The following is a 19,095-nucleotide window of genomic DNA, read 5'->3' as shown; positions in this document are numbered from 1 at the left end:
GTGACACTGGAGCGCATAGACGTGATGACGTCAAACGCGTTTGGTATGTTGACGTCAGCGCGTCTGTGTGTTCAGCATGGCGCTGCGCAGGGTGGCGTGTGTTCTGCTGCGATCAGCGGTGGATCTCGGGCTGAAGAATAATGCAAGAGCGCTGCGGTCCTCAGGTGAGGGACGCGGAGATTATTTGTATCGGCTCGCGTAAATGTGCAGTGAAGTGTAAAAGTGCTGCTGTGTGTGTATGTATACGTGTATGGGCGCGCGCGCGCGCGAGAATGACCTTCCCTTGTTGATCTTGTGCTCTTTAAACATTTATCTATCTATCTATCTATGTCTGTATGTCATCTATCTGTCTGACTATTATCTGTCTGTCTGTCTGTCTGTCAATATGTCTGTATATGTCATCTATCTATCTATCTATCTATCTATCTATCTATCTATCTATCTATCAATCATCTGTCTATCATCTGTCTATTTGTCTGTCTGTGGCCCTATCCTCTGTCTATCTGTCTGTCTATCCATCCTTTGTCTGTCTGTGTATCTGACTGACTGTCTAGCTCTCTATTGCATTGCATTACATACAGTATAAGTACTTTAAATGAAGTGTATTATAATAATAATTAATTATAAAACTGACCTGTCTCTCTGCAGCTGTTCTGGGTCACTGGTCCCCTCCTCTGGGTCCGATGCCCAATGAAGACATTGACTGGACACAGCTGGACTCGCTAGAGAAATATCGCAGTTACACTCGCTATGTGAGAGCGGCGGAGGAGGCCGACAGGAAAGAGGTGTGGTGGAAGACCTACAGGAAGTACAGAGAAGAGGAGAAAATGGAAGGTAAATCATCACTGACTGAGCCATTGATCCATGAACCAGTACAACAACAGAAACATAATCTGTTGTGCCAGCACAGTGATATTGCATTGGATTGCCTTCCCTCCTTGCACTGGGCCTGCTCATCACTTTGATTGAATTAAAGGGACAGTTCACCCAAATAGGAAAATTCTCTCCTCATTTACTCACCCTCATGCCATCCCAGAAGTGTACGACTTTCTTTTCTGTCCCTACAATGCAAGCAAAAAAGCATATATAGGCATCATACTAGAAATCTATACTACTCCAGTGGTTAAATCTATATTTTCAGAAACTATATGATAGATGTGGGTGAGAAACAGAACAATAATTACTCTCGTGGCCAAAAATTTTGCTTTTATGGAAAGAAATTGGTACTTTTTATTTTCACCAAAGTGACATTCAGCTGATCACAATGTATAGTCGGGACATTAATAACGTGTTAAATTACTATTACAATTAGAAAAAAATGTCCTTAAACTTCTTCAGAGAGTTCTCATCATAAAATCCTCCATGTGCAGCAATGACGGCTTTGCAGATCCTTGTTATTCTAGTGGTCAGTTTGTCCAGGTGACCTTTCACCCCACACTTCCTGTAGCACTTGACCTTTCACCCCACACTTCCTGTAGCACTTGACCTTTCACCCCACACTTCCTGTAGCACTTGTCATAGATGTGACTTTCTTGTCGGGCACTTCTCACACACCTTACATTCTAGCTGATCCCACAAAAGCTCAATGGGGTTAAGATCCGTAACACTCTTTTCCAATTATCTGTTGTCCAATGTCTGTGTTTCTTTGCCCACTCGAACCTTTTCAAAAGTGTCCCATAAGTCCTGCACCCCTGAGTCTTCTCTTTAATGTTGTACAGTACATCAGTAATGTCCTGACTATACATTGTGATCAGCTGAACGCCACTTTGGTGAATTAAAGCACCAATGTCCTTCCGAAACAGCAAAATCTGTACATTATTCCAAACATTTGGATGCCAATCTAAGTCCTTTTTTATTATAAATTATCCTCCCTGTCCAGTAGGTGGCGACATGCAAATAATGCAAATTGGCAAATTTGAACTATATTTAAAAGTGGAGATTTATGGTAAAAAAGGACTTAAATATCGATCTGTTTGTCACCCACACCTATTATATCGCTTCTACAGATATGGATTTAACCACTGGAGTCGTATGGATTACTTTTATACTGCCTTTATGTGCTTTTTGGAGCTTTAAAATTTTGGTCACCATTCACTTACATTGTATTGGCCGAGAGAGCTGAAATATTCTTCTTAAAATCTTAATTTGTGTTCTGCTAAACAAAGAAAGTCACATATCTGGGATGGCATGAGGCTGCGCAAACGATGAGCGAATTTTAAAGGGCACCTATTATGGCATTTAAATGTTCTTTAAATTTACATGCATGCAATGACAAAAAACACTTTTGTTGTCTTATAATATGCATTTATGTTTACCTGATTTGCTCACCGACTCCCAAATGATTCGTTCAACGACTCATTTTTCCAAACCCCTCCTTTGCGTGACGCTAATCTGCGGTGATTGGTCAGATGACCCAGTCAGTTGTGATTGGTATACTCTGTGCAGAGTCGGAAACGGAACGGCCATCACCGCTTTGTAGTAAAATAATCAAAATCAGAGAAGGAATTTGAGTTGATTTATGTTAGCAATCATAGCCCAAATTTCGATGATAAACACCCAATCAGTTATTGTTTGCGTTAGCCCAACGCATAAACATATTGATAAAGCACTGCATTACTACAAGTTATTGCTCTATTCTTTATGACAACTCCAATAACATCCACAAACATTTCACATATTTCAAAAACATTGACATTGGAGACCTAGAAGCTGCGCTGAGCGTAACGTACACAACACACACACACATACTTATTAAGCATGCTAAAAAACACATAAAAGCAACAATTATTAATAATACTTACAGGTTGTGATTCGGAGGAGGAAGCTGATCCAAATAAACTTGGTACTGAACCTTCCTTCAGTATCAACCGGCTCGCGAATCCACACTTGAAAGCGTTCATGTTCATAAAGCAATCGTCATTAAAATGAGGCGAACACCGCACAAGGTTCGGGCGATACTTGTGTGGTAAAGTTGTACATATAAACTTCAGAACACAGCGTCTTGTTGTTGACATGATGTTTTCAAGTTTTCCCTGGTGTCTGCGCGCGCAATGAGTGGGCGCGGACAATTTGATAATTTTTCGTCTTGACGTCACAACGAAAAGGAAAATGACTCATTGGATAAACGATTCATTACATTGACTCAGAGTCGACTCCTAATTTTGAGAGACAATAATTTATGGTGAACTTTCATATATAAAACTTTGCAGGATGTTTTTGTTCACTTAAATCTATGTTACACACTACATGAAAGGTCATTTTCAAAATTCCATAATAGGTGCCCTTTAATTTTTGGGTGAACTGTCCCTTTAAGAAACGTCTCATGGGGTGTTGGTGTTTTTGTGTGCAGCTGCTGAGCCGGTCAACATCGGGCTCCCTTACCAGCAGCCCTCCAGGAAGACACAAGTGAGGGAGAGGAGGAAAGTGATGAAGGAGAACAAGAAGAACCCTGAGCTGGAGAGAAATGCTCGACTGCGCAACTGTGAGTGATGCTTGACTTGTGCATTTTATCCTAAGTCTGTTAAGTCATGCCGTAGCTTTGTGCGAGGAACTGAAATTTAAGTTGTGATTTTATTTTGTCTCCAGTTTGCGTTCCCCTGGACAGAGTTAAGGCGCAATGGGAGAAGACAAATGGGCCGCACCACATCCACAGACTGGCAGAACACTATGGAATCTATAAGGACCTCTTTCCCATGGCGTATTTTGTGCCGCGTGTCATGCTGCGAGTGACTTACGGAGACGACAGCAATGCAACAGTGCATTATGGGAATCACTTAACGCCAAGTCAGGTGAGGCGGAGAGGAGCGGTTTTCAAACGAACTCCGTTTTGAAATAAAGTAAACAGACTTTGATTTCCACTCTGTGTAAAATCTTTAGGCTGCACAAGCACCTCAGATAAGTTTTGATGCAGAAGAGAATTCTCTTTGGACGCTGTTGCTAACCAGCCCAGGTATAGAATTGCTTACATTAAGTCTATTCTAATTCTATTCTATTATAGTTTTATTTAGTTAAAGCTTCCAAGAGTTTGGTTTCTAAGATGAGCGATTATAAAACGGTAAATAGTGTTTTTTTGTTTGTTTGTTTTTTCATTTAAAATCCTTTTTGTGTCATTTGGTTTGCAAATATGCCACTGTGGTTTAAAGGAATATTCCGGGTTTAATACATATTAAGCTCAACCTACAGCTTTTGTGGCATAGTGTTGATTACTACATAAATACATTTTGAATCACCCCTTGTTTATTTAAAAAAAATTATGTTTTTATAGTAAAGCATTTACAATGAAGTCAATGGGGCAATACCAACATTGGCCACCAGGTGTCACTATCAGTAAGCATGTGATCTTATGCTTTTAATGCTTTCTCACATATGTCATGTGCAGAGTTTCATGGTGAAATTTAATTATATATTTTTCTCTAGCACTTGACCTTTCACCCCACACTTCCTGTAGCACTTGACCTTTCACCCCACACTTCCTGTAGCACATGACCTTTCACCCCACACTTCCTGTAGCACATGACCTTTCACCCCCTACTGCAGAAGTGAAGAGTTCCAGATGAAGAATGTCAAATATCAAAATATTGTTGGTCTGTCACGCCGATGTAAAATGCCTAAACAAATTGGTGAGGGGTGAGGAATCACCTATAGTATCGCTCCCCGGGTATATTATTATAATTCAATTTCACCATGACAATCTGGACATGACATACAGCAACAGAGAAAGCATAACCCGGGAAGAATAGTAGAGGCAATGAGGCAAATGTTACATTTTGTTGTTTTAATTATTAGTAGTTTAGCAACTTGATTCATTCAGACAAGAAATGACCTCAATACAATATGTGAACATCTTAATTATTTCGCCTTAAACATTTCATTTTGATAAACTGGACGGAAAATGTGTTAATGTGATATAATTTTGATGATTATGGCTTACAGCTTATGAAAACCCCAAATTCAGAATCTCAGAAAATTTGAATATTACATGAAATCAATAAAAAAAAGGATTTTAAATACAGAAATGTCGGCCCCCTGAAAAGTATAATCATGCATATGTACTCAGTACTTGGTTTGGGCCCCTTTTGCATTAATTACTGCCTCAATGCGGCGTGGCATGGATGCTATCAGCCTGTGGCACTGCTGAGGTGTTATGGAAGACCAAGATGCTTCAATAGCGGCCTTCAGCTCTTCTGCATTGTTTGGTCTCATGTCTCTCATCTTTCTCTTAGCAATGCCCCATAGATTCTCTATGGGGTTCAGGTCAGGCGAGTTTGCTGGCCAATCAAGCACAGTAATACCATGGTCATTGAACCAGGTTTTGGTACTTTTGGCAGTGTGGGCAGGTGCCAAGTCCTGCTGGAAAATGAAGTCAGCATCTCCATAAAGCTTGTCTGCTGAAGGAAGCATGAAGTGCTCTAAAATGTCCCGGTAGACGGCTGCGTTGACTCTGGACTTAATAAAGCACAGTGGACCAACACCAGCTGATGACATGGCTCCCCAAACCAACACAGACTGTGGAAACTTCACACTGGACTTCAAGCATCTTGGATTGTGTGCCTCTCCATTCTTCCTCCAGACTCTGGGACCTTGGTTTCCAAATGAGATGCAAAATTTGCTCTCATCAGAAAAGAGGACTTTGGACCACTGAGCAACAGACCAGTTCTTTTTTTCTTTAGCCCAGGTAAGACGTTTGACATTTGAAGCCCATGTCCAGGACCCGTCTGTGTGTGGTGGCTCTTGATGCAGTAACTCCAGCCTCAGTCCACTCCTTGTGAAGCTCCCCACACATTTGAATGGCCTTTTCCTGACAATCCTCTCCAGGCTACGGTCATCCCTGCTGCTTGTGCACCTTTTTCTTCCACACTTTTCCCTTCCACTTAACTTTCTATTAATGTGCTTTGATACAGCACTTTGAGAACATCCAACTTCTTTTGCAATTACCTTTTGAGGCTTTCCCTCCTTGTGGAGAGTGTCAATGATGGTTTTCTGCACAACTGTCAGGTCAGCAGTCTTCCCCATGATTGTGAATTCAACTGAACCAGACTGAGAGACCATTTAAAGGCTCAGGAACCCTTTGCAGGTGTTTAGCTGATTAGAGTGTGACACTTTGAGCCTACAATACTGAACCTTTTCACAATATTCTAATTTTCTGAGATTCTGAATTTGGGGTTTTCATAAGCTGTAAGCCATAATCATCAAAATTATATCAAATAAAGGCTTGAAATATCTTACTTGTAATGAGTCTATATAATATATTAGTTTCACCTTTTAAGTTGAATTACTGAAATTAATGAACTTTTGCACGATATTCTAATTTTTCGAGTTTCACCTGTATATTTAAAAACGTAGTTTCTTAAAAGTCTCTTTCAATCTTTGAAAATGTCTCCCGTTATATCTCCATTGCAGTCGTCCGGTTGAATGTGCGTTTAGTCTTTTTTTGAATGAAGAAAAAAAATAATTTTTTTTGGAATGAAGAAAAAAAAATTTTTTTTTGGGAATGAAGAAAAAAAAAATTTTTTTTTGGAATGAAGAAAAAAAAATTTTTTTTTTTGGAATGAAGAAAAAAATTTTTTTTTTGGAATGAAGAAAAAATAAATTTTTTTTGGAATGAAGAAAAAAAATTTTTTTTTTTTTTGAATGAAGAAAAAAAAAAAATTTAAGGGGAGAAAAAATAGTTTTTTTGAAGGGAGAGAAAAATGTGTTTGTTTTTAAGAGAGAACATTTTTTTTGAAGAGAAATTATTTTTCCACCTTGCTTCCTTTCCTTACATTATCAATAATGTCAAATGAGCTTAACTTGTATTGAACCTGGAATATTCCTTTAATGGCAATTAGTCAAATGCATTATGATGTTCCTCCTCAAGAGGGCAATAAAGTGACATTGAATGTTTGCAGATGAACATCTCCAGGATGGTGAGCAGGAGTATCTGCACTGGCTGGTGTGAGTATTTCTGCTTATCATGTATGACTCGAACCATATGAAGCATATTTCAGCAATGCTAGAATCCCAACACCTAGAGCTGAATGGTCCATGGTCTTAATTATGCAACAGTAATTTGATCCAGTGCTCTATTTTGATTGGAAAATTGGCATTTCAGTTGCACTGGCACGCTTCACTGTTTGTGACATTCCATTTGCCTGAAGCCACGTCCACACTAATACGTTTTCGTTTTCAAACGTATGAAGCAATGGAGAGCGTTTTCAAAATGATCCGTTTGTGATGGAGGAAAATGGCAATTATTTTTGCTAGCATATCATATCTGCCCATAATGTGTCTGAAATGTCAGTTTCTCAATATTCATTTATTTCTTTAATACAACAGTTAATGCTGCGCTCATACAGCAAAATACATTACAGCACAATTGTAACTGTGATATTGCCTAATTATTTACTTGAAGTACCCCCTGAGATTTTAATTTTAACCTGTCGGTAACTATATGAATCTGTGCATGTTCACTGGAGAAATATTTATATAAAATAAACACATTTAAAGCACATATGTGACCTGCACTTTGATGGAGAATCACATTTCGGGCTCTATTTTACAGTTTGTATTGATCGCTTTAATACTATTAATCGCAAGTATGTGGTAAAACCTCATTTGAAAACCATTTGTAACACAGCCAGTCTTTCATACAAACTTTGCAATTGTGCATTCATTTGTATTGTAAACATCTCTCGCCACACAACCGTTGACCGTTGAAATCCGCTCAAAGGCGCTCACAGCGCTAGCCAATCCTACGATCCACCGTCCAAGTGTGACGCTTGGCTTTCATAGGAATGAATTGAAAACGCTCTCAGCTTCGCTCACAACGGCCAGTGGTAACGTAGGGTCAGACTGGATGAACTTGCTAATGCTAGCTGCCTTGCTAACGATTAGGATACGCCGGACACCGGATTGATTCCATCCGCACCGCAAGACTTCATGACAACGGTTGCGCCCTCTCATCGTCTCTAGCGAAGAGCGCGACAGAACAACAGTGATGTGGACAACAGCTCTGATCTTTCTGTGCTGTAATCTTGAATATTGTTCTCTAGCACCAAACATGCATCATTTCTGCCCTGTCCCGCTCCGCACGCGTCGCCTCTTTTCCCTGCATGTGTGTAGACATGAAGCGCCGCATGAGTTAACCTTTTAGACCAAAACATTTTTCCCTTCTAAATACATCTTTATTAATCAACATGTTACGAGCCTTTAATAATAAACAAATCGAATAAACATCGATTTCTGTTCTAATTTTGTGAAAATTAATTAGATGTCTGGAATGGATCTGGGACATTTACAGAATCTATCCTAGCACTTGAGCGCTTGAGTCATAGATTCTTTCCCACATCGCAATGAATGTCATCATTGTTCATGCATCTCTGGGGAAAAAACTTTTGGCATGGGAAATCCATGCTTGAGCGTGGTCTGCATTGATGTCATGGCCTGAAGGAGGGTGGTGTGCTCAAGGGGTTGGCGATCATAGACCTTCCACGCTCCATGCTGAAACAATGTCCTCGATAGGGGTGAGGAAATGAGAAGTATGGGGGTCATGAACTGAGGATGGGCCTGAAACAATGCCATAGTAAGGCCACGATTCACCACATGTTTAACGATGATGGTCCCTCTCTCTGATGACCAAACCCTATGACGGTGCCCATGCCCACCACTCTGACCTCTCTGTTGGTGCCCATGCCCACCACTCTGACCTCTGTGTTGGTGCCCATGCCCATCACTCTGACGTCTCCCTTGTCCACAAGCTCTTCCTATTCCTTGCTGTCTGTCCTGCTCAATGTTGAAATAAATGGCTTGTGTTATATATCAAAAGTATTGTGAGCATTGCATTGTGAAAGACAATAACTTCATATGAAAGGTATTTCTTTGATGGCACACTGATTAGGTGTGGTGGAAAAGTTACTATGTAATTTTGTGTGTTGGACTTTTTGCTTTGATCTGCTTTGAGTTTTGTACTAAGAGTTGTGAGGATTTACCACATCTTAGCAAATAAGGTGTAACTGACAATAGGTGAATGACCACTTCTGCTGATCAGAAAGCTGGGAACAGTTTTTGAAAAATGCTGATAATCAGAAAACAGATAAATACATCATGCAGGCCAATGTGGTGTTGTTATGGAGTGCAAAGGAAGGAAAAATGGATAAATGGATGGAAGGAAAGAAGGAAGAATGGATGGAAGGAAAGAAAGAAGGAAGAATGGATGGAAGGAAAAATGAATGGAAGAATGGATGGAAGGAAATAAGGAAGAATGTATGTAAAGATGGATGGAAGGAAAGAAGAAAGGATGAATGGAAGGATGGATGTAAAGATGGATGGAAGGAAAGAAGGAAGAATGGATGGATTGAAGGAAGAATGAATGGAAGGAAGGAAAGATGGATGGAAGGAAGGAAAGAAGGAAGAATGAATGGAAGGATGAATGAATAAATGGAAGGAAAGAAGAAAGGATGGATGTAAGGAAAAATGAATGGAAGGAAAGAAAAAAATCTGTGGATGAATGGAAGGAATGAATGGAAGGAAAGAAAAAAATCTGTGGATGAATGGAAGGAATGAATGGAAGGAGGATGAAAGGACAGAAGGAAGGAAAGGAAAAGTGGATGGATGGATGAATGGAAGAAATGGAGTAAAGATGGACAGAAGGAAAGAAAATAAATGTAGAATTTATGGAGTGGGAAGGAAGGAAAGAAGAAATGGATGGATGAATGGAAAGAAGGAAGGATGTAAAGATGGAATGAAGGAAAGAAGAAATGGATGGATGAATGGAAGGAAAGAAGAAATGGATGGATGAATGGAAAGAAAGAAGAAATGGATGGATGAATGGAAGGAAAGAAGGAAGGATGTAAAGATGGAATGGGAGGAAAGAAGAAATGGATGGATGAATGGAAGAAATGGAGTAAAGATGGACAGAAGGAAGGAAAGAAACAAAATGGAAGGAAAATGAAAAAGGAAGGAAAAATTAATGGAAGGATGGATGGATGGATGATAGAAAAAATGGAAGAATTAATGGAAGGAAGCAAAAGTGGATGAAAATGAATGGATGGATGGAAGGAATGATGGATGAAAGAAACAAAGGAAAAAAGGATGGATCGATGGATGAAAGAAATGAAGTAAAATGATGGATGGAAAGAAAGATGAGTAGATGATGATTATGAGTTATGAAAGACAAAAAGGGAAGGAAAGAGAAATTGGAAGATGACAAGAAAAAGGATGGTTGTGATAATAATAATGATGAATGAATAGAAAGATGGTGGATGGATTTGAGCATCTATATCAATGTTTATCTTTTCTGCAGTAACTATTACTACATACTCAATAACTCTAGGCAAATTCTAGGCACAAGCGGGTTGGCGAAATCGTGTGTGCAAAGTGCCTATGGGCAGGTCAAATGCAATATAATTTGGAGGTTTTTCTACGGTTATTTCAGGGATCCAGACTGCGAACGTTTTTCCCGCCGGTGCACCAAAATTGTATTATAGGTCGCACTGTTGCGACTTAAGCCGACTCTCTCTCGCTCTCCGTTTATAAGCTGCTGTTTTCTGTAAAGCATTATCAACCGGCAAAACCTTCAAAAGTGGAACGAAACCGCGTTATGTGCTACCTGTATTAATGATACAGAGTTGCGCGAGCGCAGAACAAGTGCGTTTACTGGCGGACCGGTCTTGTGCTCTTAACTGCGATGTGCAGCGTAAATCTTGGTTACATTTTGTTTTACAGTGTCCTTGTTACACTGTAATTACACTAATAAGTACTGAGTAATATTAATTAACAACATGTACTTACTATAGGGTTAGGGTTAGTTACATGTAATTATGCATAATTTACTGTTAATACTATAATCAATACATGTAATATGTTTAACATGGCACGAGTCGCAGAAACCATTCTCTATGAAAGCCCTAAGTGAGTAAACTAGACACTCTGAACAGCATTGACAAATGAACAAGAGAAAACACTGGCATGCACAGATATAAATTAGCAGTCTTTTCATACATCAGCACCCTTTAACTATAGTATATTAGCGGCGGCTGTGGCTTATGTGGTTGAGTGGGTCGGCTGCCAATCACAGGGTTGGTGGTTTGATTCCCGGCCCACACGACTCCACATGCCGAAGTGTCCTTGGGCAAGACACTGAACCCCAAGTTGCTCCCAATGGCGGCTAGCACCTTGCATGGCAGCTCTGCCACCATTGATGTGTGAGTGTGAGTGTGAGTGTGAATGGGACACAATGTAAAGTGCTTTGGTAACCTCTAAGGTTAAAAAAAGCACTATATAAGTGCAGACATTATACACATTTTCACAATATAGTGTAATCATACTATAACTATAGCGTATTACATTTATAATAGGCTGCATTAGGGTGTGAGTAACCATGGTAGTGAAGATGCATGCTTGGCTTTACCTCATGTTACCATGGTAACAATTTACAATAAAGTTCCATTCATTAGTGCATTAAGCATCATGATCAAACAATTAACAAAATATGTTTATAAATTAAAGTTAATAAAAATATCATGGTAACTCATTTTGACCAAAACACTTTTAAAACTATAAAAACTCAATATGCAAAATAGAATCAGGAATATTCCGGGTTCAATACAAGTTTAGCTCAATCGACAGCATTTGTGGCATAATATTGATTACCACAAAGATTGATTTCGACTCGTTCCTCCTTTTCTTAACAACAAAAGCAAGCATCTGTGTTACAGTGAGTCAATTACAATGGAAGTCAATGGGGCCAAATTTGAGGGTTTAAAAGCAAAAATTTGAAGCTTATAGTTTTATAAAAGCACTTGCATTAATTCTTCTGTTAAAACTTGTGTATTACTTGAGCAGTAACATCTTATTTCATTTCATTTTAGGGTTTGACATTACATCGTCGTGGTAACAAAGTTGTAAAATTGGCTATAACGTCATAGTGATTTTATCACACTTTTATAATGTTAACACACATGTTATATCATGCCAACTTCCTGTAAAAATGACAATTTAAACAACTTTACAGCTCAAATAAGAGATTCATTTTAACGGAAGAATTAATGCAAGTGCTTTTATAAAATTATAATTTTCACATTTTTGGCTTAAAACCTTCCAAAATTTGTCCCCAATGACTTCCATTATAAGTGCCTCATTGTAACCTCCATCTTTGCTGCTTCTTTTTTTTTTTTTAAAGAAAAGGAAATACATTTTTCTGGTAATCAACATTATACCTCAAATGCTGTCGATTGAGCTTAACTTGTATTGAACCCGGAATATTGTGAATATTTGGAAAGCTCTCATGAGGCTATTTCCAGTCATGCCAGTGCAGCTCCAATCTACTTGAATGGGGGAACCCCAAAATCTCAAAAACGGTTTGCCAAGCTTACGTTTAAATGACATATTTCAAATCAGCATTAAAAGCTTCTTGGTTGGCCATTGTAACTTCTCCCATTCATTTGAATAGAAGTGGCCCGTCCCTATTAAATAAATAGTCTCTGACTTTTTGATAAGAACAATTTAGCCCTGTTAACTTTGTATTTTTTTTTATACACACTCACCTAAAGGATTATTAGGAACACCTGTTCAATTTCTCATTAATGCAATTATCTAATCAACCAATCACATGGCAGTTGCTTCAATGCATTTAGGGGTGTGGTCCTGGTCAAGACAATCTCCTGAACTCCAAACTGAATGTCAGAATGGGAAAGAAAGGTGATTTAAGCAATTTTGAGCGTGGCATGGTTGTTGGTGCCAGACGGGCGGTCTGAGTATTTCACAATCTGCTCAGTTACTGGGATTTTCACGCACAACCATTTCTAGGGTTTACAAAGAATGGTGTGAAAAGGGAAAAACATCCAGTATCGCGGCAGTCCTGTGGGCGAAAATGCCTTGTTGATGCTAGAGGTCAGAGGAGAATGGGCCGACTGATTCAAGCTGATAGAAGAGCAACTTTGCCTGAAATAACCACTCGTTACAACCGAGGTATGCAGCAAAGCATTTGTGAAGCCACAACACGCACAACCTTGAGGCGGATGGGCTACAACAGCAGAAGACCCCACGGGTACCACTCATCCTCTGATGGCTACTTCCAGCAGGATAATGCACCATGTCACAAAGCTCGAATCATTTCAAATTGGTTTCTTGAACATGACAATGAGTTCACTGTACTAAAATGGCCCCCACAGTCACCAGATCTCAACCCAATAGAGCATCTTTGGGATGTGGTGGAACGGGAGCTTCGTGCCCTGGATGTGCATCCCACAAATCTCCATCAACTGCAAGATGCTATCCTATCAATATGGGCCAACATTTCTAAAGAATGCTTTCAGCACCTTGTTGAATCAATGCCACGTAGAATTAAGGCAGTTCTGAAGGCGAAAGGGGGTCAAACACAGTATTAGTATGGTGTTCCTAATAATCCTTTAGGTGAGTGTATATTATATTCCTTGCTGTTGTTAATACGTGTAAATGTACAGCTGCATACCAACTCAAAATCTTCCAAATGAGCACTTCAGTGGGGCAAAATAGGCAATACTATTTGTAATATAATAATAATAATAGCAATTTTATTATTAGTTTCTAAATGTTTTATTTTATAGACGTGCTTCTCAGTCTTAGTGCAACGACCCATTTCTCTGGAAAAAATAGAAAATTGCACCTTGGGCCTCATCGTTGACATACAATACACCCAAAGTGTGCGTGCATGCACCCACAGATAGCGCAAACACTCCCACCCACGCCCACTTGACGTGGTGCACGGTTGAAGCACCTAGCGCGGCCACGAAAATAGAGCCCTTTACGTTTAATGGACTAAAAAGAAAAGGGAAAGTCTCTGCTTCATAAAGATATAATTATAAAGTTTCTAATTCTGTTTTTTAATGCATGAAACTCAATGCGTTTCTGTGTCAAACTGGCACAAAAAGATGCAGCAGGTCACATATAAATACACATCTTATGTTTGTATGCAATTACACACTTATATGTCAAGTAATGTCTTTTTGTGTCGCACATTTAATTTAGCATTTGTATTTCTACCTCAATCACATGAACTTGTGAACTCCTCTTTGGAGAACCAGACCGATAGAAGATGATGATGTCAGTTTCTATCTTTATGAAAATGATATTAGGGGGAATATCCCTGGAAGTACATTGAAATCAGGAGAGGATGTCTGTCATTACATCAGCCCCTTCCCTGCCAAAGGAACCGGTTTTCACAGATATATCTACATCCTGTTTAAACAAGATGGCCCGGTGGATTTCAGCAGTGATCGTCGACCCTCCTCGTGGTGAGCTAAGCTCTAGATTTGACTCTCTGCACGATGTTGCAAATATTAGTGAACTTCCTTTTGACATAGAACTGAGCAGGAGCCATTCATTTGTGAGTGTTTGTATAAATTGATATTTTCCCCCTGTGATATTTATAGCTACTGTCTGAAGCAGCGGACTTTCCAAACTATAGACTTCTACAGGAAACACCAGAATGTGATCACTCCTGCTGGTATTGCGTTCTTTCAAAGCCAATGGGATGAATCTGTCACTAACATCTTTCATGAGCGATTAAGTGAGTAACAAACTTCTTTGCACACAAAAGAATTCCAGACATGCCAACTCTTGCTTTTCCTGTAATGGAGCACATTTTCTAGAAAATCTACATAGTTTTATTAGCAGATTTGATTATAGCTTTATCAGACAAGGCAATGTTTCTCAATCTTTATGAACACTATGCAATGCTGCTAGTACTCCAGGGTGTTTCTTTAAACTCATCAACTTGTTTGTAGAGGCTCCATTTGTTTAACGGGATGGATCAAATTAGACAGACATTAAAAATGTGCAGAGTTGCAGGTTCCCACATAAGTTCATAACACAAACCACTGCCCTTCAAACACGTGTTTATAACAAGCTGTTTTGTGACCTGCATTTACACTGTCGGATCGAAGACAATTCACTTCTTTGTCGTGTCGCAAGAACTGGCATGTAATCTCAAAGACTCACTGGAAATGATTGATTATATCGTTTAATAAATTCCACAGATATGAGAGAGCCGGTGTTTGAGTACGTTAGGCCACCAGTGTATCACCCACCTCAGAAGAAATATCCACATGGACAGCCGCTCCGATACCTGGACCGCTACAGAGATGGAACAGAGCACACCTATGGAATTTATTAAACGCACACATTTTATGTTCATTCTGCTATTAAAATGACAGGTTTTGTTTCTAATAAACTATATGTGTTATGGAACATGTTGCATGTGTACTGAATGAGAGTGAAGTTGTGCCGGTTATGGTGTTTGAGAAAGTGTGATTTCTGTTGAAAGGTATTTCAAACAACAAAATATTTTGGTGGCAAAGTAGCAAACAAAAACTGAACTCTATTTAGCGTCAAAGTATCAATCAAAAACTGAACTCTATTTAGCGTCAAAGTAGCACACAAAAACTGAACTCTATTTAGCGTCAAAGTAGCAAACAAAAACTGAACTCTATTTAGCGTCAAAGTAGCAAACAAAAACTGAACTCTATTTAGCGTCAAAGTAGCAAACAAAAACTGAACTCTATTTAGCGTCGAAGTAGCAAACAAAAACTGAACTCTATTTAGCGTCAAAGTAGCAAACAAAAACTGAACTCTATTTAGTGTCAATGTAGCAAACAAAAACTGAACTCTATTTAGCGTCAATGTAGCACACAAAAACTGAACTCTATTTAGCGTCAATGTAGCAAAAAAAACTACTATTTAGCGTCGAAGTAGCAAACAAAAACTGAACTCTATTTAGCGTCAAAGTAGCAAACAAAAACTGAACTATTTAGCGTCAAAGTAGCAAACAAAAACTGAACTCTATTTAGCGTCAAAGTAGCACACAAAAACTGAACTCTATTTAGCGTCAAAGTAGCAAACAAAAACTGAACTCTATTTAGCGTCAAAGTAGCAAACAAAAACTGAACTCTATTTAGCGTCAAAGTAGCAAACAAAAACTGAACTCTATTTAGCGTCAAAGTAGCAAACAAAAACTGAACTCTATTTAGCGTCAGTGTAGCACACAAAAACTGAACTCTATTTAGCGTCAAAGTAGCACATAAAAACTGAAAACTATTTAGCGTCGATGTAGCAAACAAAAACTGAAAACTATTTAGCATCAATGTAGCACACAAAAACTGAAAACTATTTAAGCGTCGATGTAGCAAACAAAAACTGAAAACTATTTAGCATCAATGTAGCAAACAAAAACTGAACTCTATTTAGCGTCAATGTAGCAAACAAAAACTGAACTCTATTTAGCGTCAAGGTAGCAAACAAAAACTGAACTCTATTTAGCGTCAAAGTAGCAAACAAAAACTGAACTCTATTTAGCGTCAAAGTAGCAAACAAAACTGAACTCTATTTAGCGTCAAAGTAGCAAACAAAAACTGAACTCTATTTAGCGTCAATGTAGCAAACAAAAACTGAACTCTATTTACGTCAAGTAGCACAAAACTGAACTATTTAGCAAGTAGCAAACAAAACTGAACTCTATTTAGCGTCAAAGTAGCAAACAAAAACTGAACTCTATTTAGCATCAAAGTAGCAAACAAAACTGAACTCATTTAGCGTCAAGTAGCAAACAAAAACTGAACTCTATTTAGCGTCAAAGTAGCAAACAAAAACTGAACTCTATTTAGCGTCAAAGTAGCAAACAAAAACTGAACTCTATTTAGCGTCAAAGTAGCAAACAAAAACTGAACTCTATTTAGCGTCAATGTAGCAAACAAAAACTGAACTCTATTTAGCGTCAAAGTAGCAAACAAAAACTGAACTCTATTTAGCGTCAAAGTAGCACACAAAAACTGAACTCTATTTAGTGTCAATGTAGCAAACAAAAACTGAACTCTATTTAGCGTCAATGTAGCAAACAAAAACTGAACTCTATTTAGCGTCAAAGTAGCAAACAAAAACTGAACTCTATTTAGCGTCAAAGTAGCACACAAAAACTGAACTCTATTTAGTGTCAATGTAGCAAACAAAAACTGAACTCTATTTAGCGTCAATGTAGCAAACAAAAACTGAACTATTTAGCGTCGAAGTAGCAAACAAAAACTGAACTCTATTTAGCGTCAAAGTAGCAAACAAAAACTGAACTATTTAACGTCAAAGTAGCAAACAAAAACTGAACTCTATTTAGCGTCAAAGTAGCAAACAAAAACTGAACTATTTAGCGTCAAAGTAGCAAACAAAAACTGAACTCTATTTAGCGTCAAAGTAGCAAACAAAAACTGAACTCTATTTAGCGTCAAAGTAGCAAACAAAAACTGAACTCTATTTAGCGTCAGTGTAGCACACAAAAACTGAACTCTATTTAGCGTCAGTGTAGCACACAAAAACTGAACTCTATTTAGCGTCAAAGTAGCACACAAAAACTGAAAACTATTTAGCGTCGATGTAGCAAACAAAAACTGAAAACTATTTAGCATCAATGTAGCACACAAAAACTGAAAACTATTTAGCGTCGATGTAGCAAACAAAAACTGAAAACTATTTAGCATCAATGTAGCAAACAAAAACTGAACTCTATTTAGCGTCAATGTAGCAAACAAAAACTGAACTCTATTTAGCGTCAAGGTAGCAAACAAAAACTGAACTCTATTTAGCGTCAAAGTAGCAAACAAAAACTGAACTCTATTTAGCGTCAATGTAGCAAACAAAAACTGAACTCTAGCGTCAATGTAGCAAACAAAAACTGAACTCTATTTAGCGTCAAAGTAGCAACAAAAACTGAACTCTATTTAGCGTCAAAGTAGCAAACAAAAACTGAACTCTATTTAGCGTCAATGTAGCAAACAAAAACTGAACTCTATTTAGCGTCAAAGTAGCAAACAAAAACTGAACTCTATTTAGCGTCAAAGTAGCAAACAAAAACTGAACTCTATTTAGCGTCAATGTAGCAAACAAAAACTGAACTCTAGCGTCAATGTAGCAAACAAAAACTGAACTCTATTTAGCGTCAAAGTAGCAAACAAAAACTGAACTCTATTTAGCGTCAAAGTAGCAAACAAAAACTGAACTCTATTTAGCGTCAATGTAGCAAACAAAAACTGAACTCTATTTAGCGTCAATGTAGCAAACAAAAACTGAAAACTATTTAGCATCAAAGTAGCAAACAAAAACTGAACTCTATTTAGCGTCAAAGTAGCAAACAAAAACTGAACTCTATTTAGCGTCAATGTAGCAAACAAAAACTGAACTCTATTTAGCATCAAAGTAGCAAACAAAAACTGAACTCTATTTAGCATCAAAGTAGCAAACAAAAACTTAACTCTATTTAGCGTCAAAGTAGCAATCAAAAACTGAACTCTATTTAACGTCAAAGTAGCAAACAAAAACTGAACTGTTTAACGTCAAAGTAGCAAACAAAAACTGAACTCTATTTAGCGTCAAAGTAGCAAACAAAAACTGAACTCTATTTAGCGTCAAAGTAGCAAACAAAAACTGAACTCTATTTAGCGTCAAAGTAGCAAACAAAAACTGAACTCTATTTAGCGTCAGTGTAGCACACAAAAACTGAACTCTATTTAGCGTCAGTGTAGCACACAAAAACTGAACTCTATTTAGCGTCAAAGTAGCACACAAAAACTGAAAACTATTTAAGCGTCGATGTAGCAAACAAAAACTGAAAACTATTTAGCATCAATGTAGCACACAAAAACTGAAAACTATTTAGCGTCGATGTAGCAAACAAAAACTGAAAACTATTTAGCATCAATGTAGCAAACAAAAACTGAACTCTATTTAGCGTCAATGTAGCAAACAAAAACTGAACTCTATTTAGCGTCAAGGTAGCAAACAAAAACTGAACTCTATTTAGCGTCAAAGTAGCAAACAAAAACTGAACTCTATTTAGCGTCAATGTAGCAAACAAAAACTGAACTCTAAGCGTCAATGTAGCAAACAAAAACTGAACTCTATTTAGCGTCAAAGTAGCAACAAAAACTGAACTCTATTTAGCGTCAAAGTAGCAAACAAAAACTGAACTCTATTTAGCGTCAATGTAGCAAACAAAAACTGAACTCTATTTAGCGTCAAAGTAGCAAACAAAAACTGAACTCTATTTAGCGTCAAAGTAGCAAACAAAAACTGAACTCTATTTAGCGTCAATGTAGCAAA

At 38.1% G+C, this 19,095-nt stretch overlaps 1 protein-coding gene across 1 annotated transcript; it reads left to right on the top strand.

Annotated features, from left to right (window-relative positions):
- The first annotated feature begins 43 nt into the window (after positions 1–43).
- Positions 44–15,198, top strand: mrpl38 (mitochondrial ribosomal protein L38). The gene is made up of 9 exons (XM_052113004.1): positions 44–164; positions 649–834; positions 3,350–3,481; positions 3,586–3,788; positions 3,877–3,949; positions 6,888–6,933; positions 14,091–14,249; positions 14,388–14,524; positions 14,994–15,198. The coding sequence occupies exons 1-9, from the start codon at positions 77–79 to the stop codon at positions 15,128–15,130; spliced, it is 1,161 nt and encodes a 386-aa protein (XP_051968964.1). The 5' UTR covers positions 44–76; the 3' UTR covers positions 15,131–15,198.
- Positions 15,199–19,095: the final 3,897 nt, after the last annotated feature.

The sequence above is a fragment of the Xyrauchen texanus genome, chromosome 40 (genome assembly GCF_025860055.1).
Source record: "Xyrauchen texanus isolate HMW12.3.18 chromosome 40, RBS_HiC_50CHRs, whole genome shotgun sequence".
Taxonomy (NCBI): domain Eukaryota; kingdom Metazoa; phylum Chordata; class Actinopteri; order Cypriniformes; family Catostomidae; genus Xyrauchen; species Xyrauchen texanus.
Note: the sequence above shows the minus strand (reverse complement) of the source record. Positions and strands in the feature narration are given on the sequence as shown.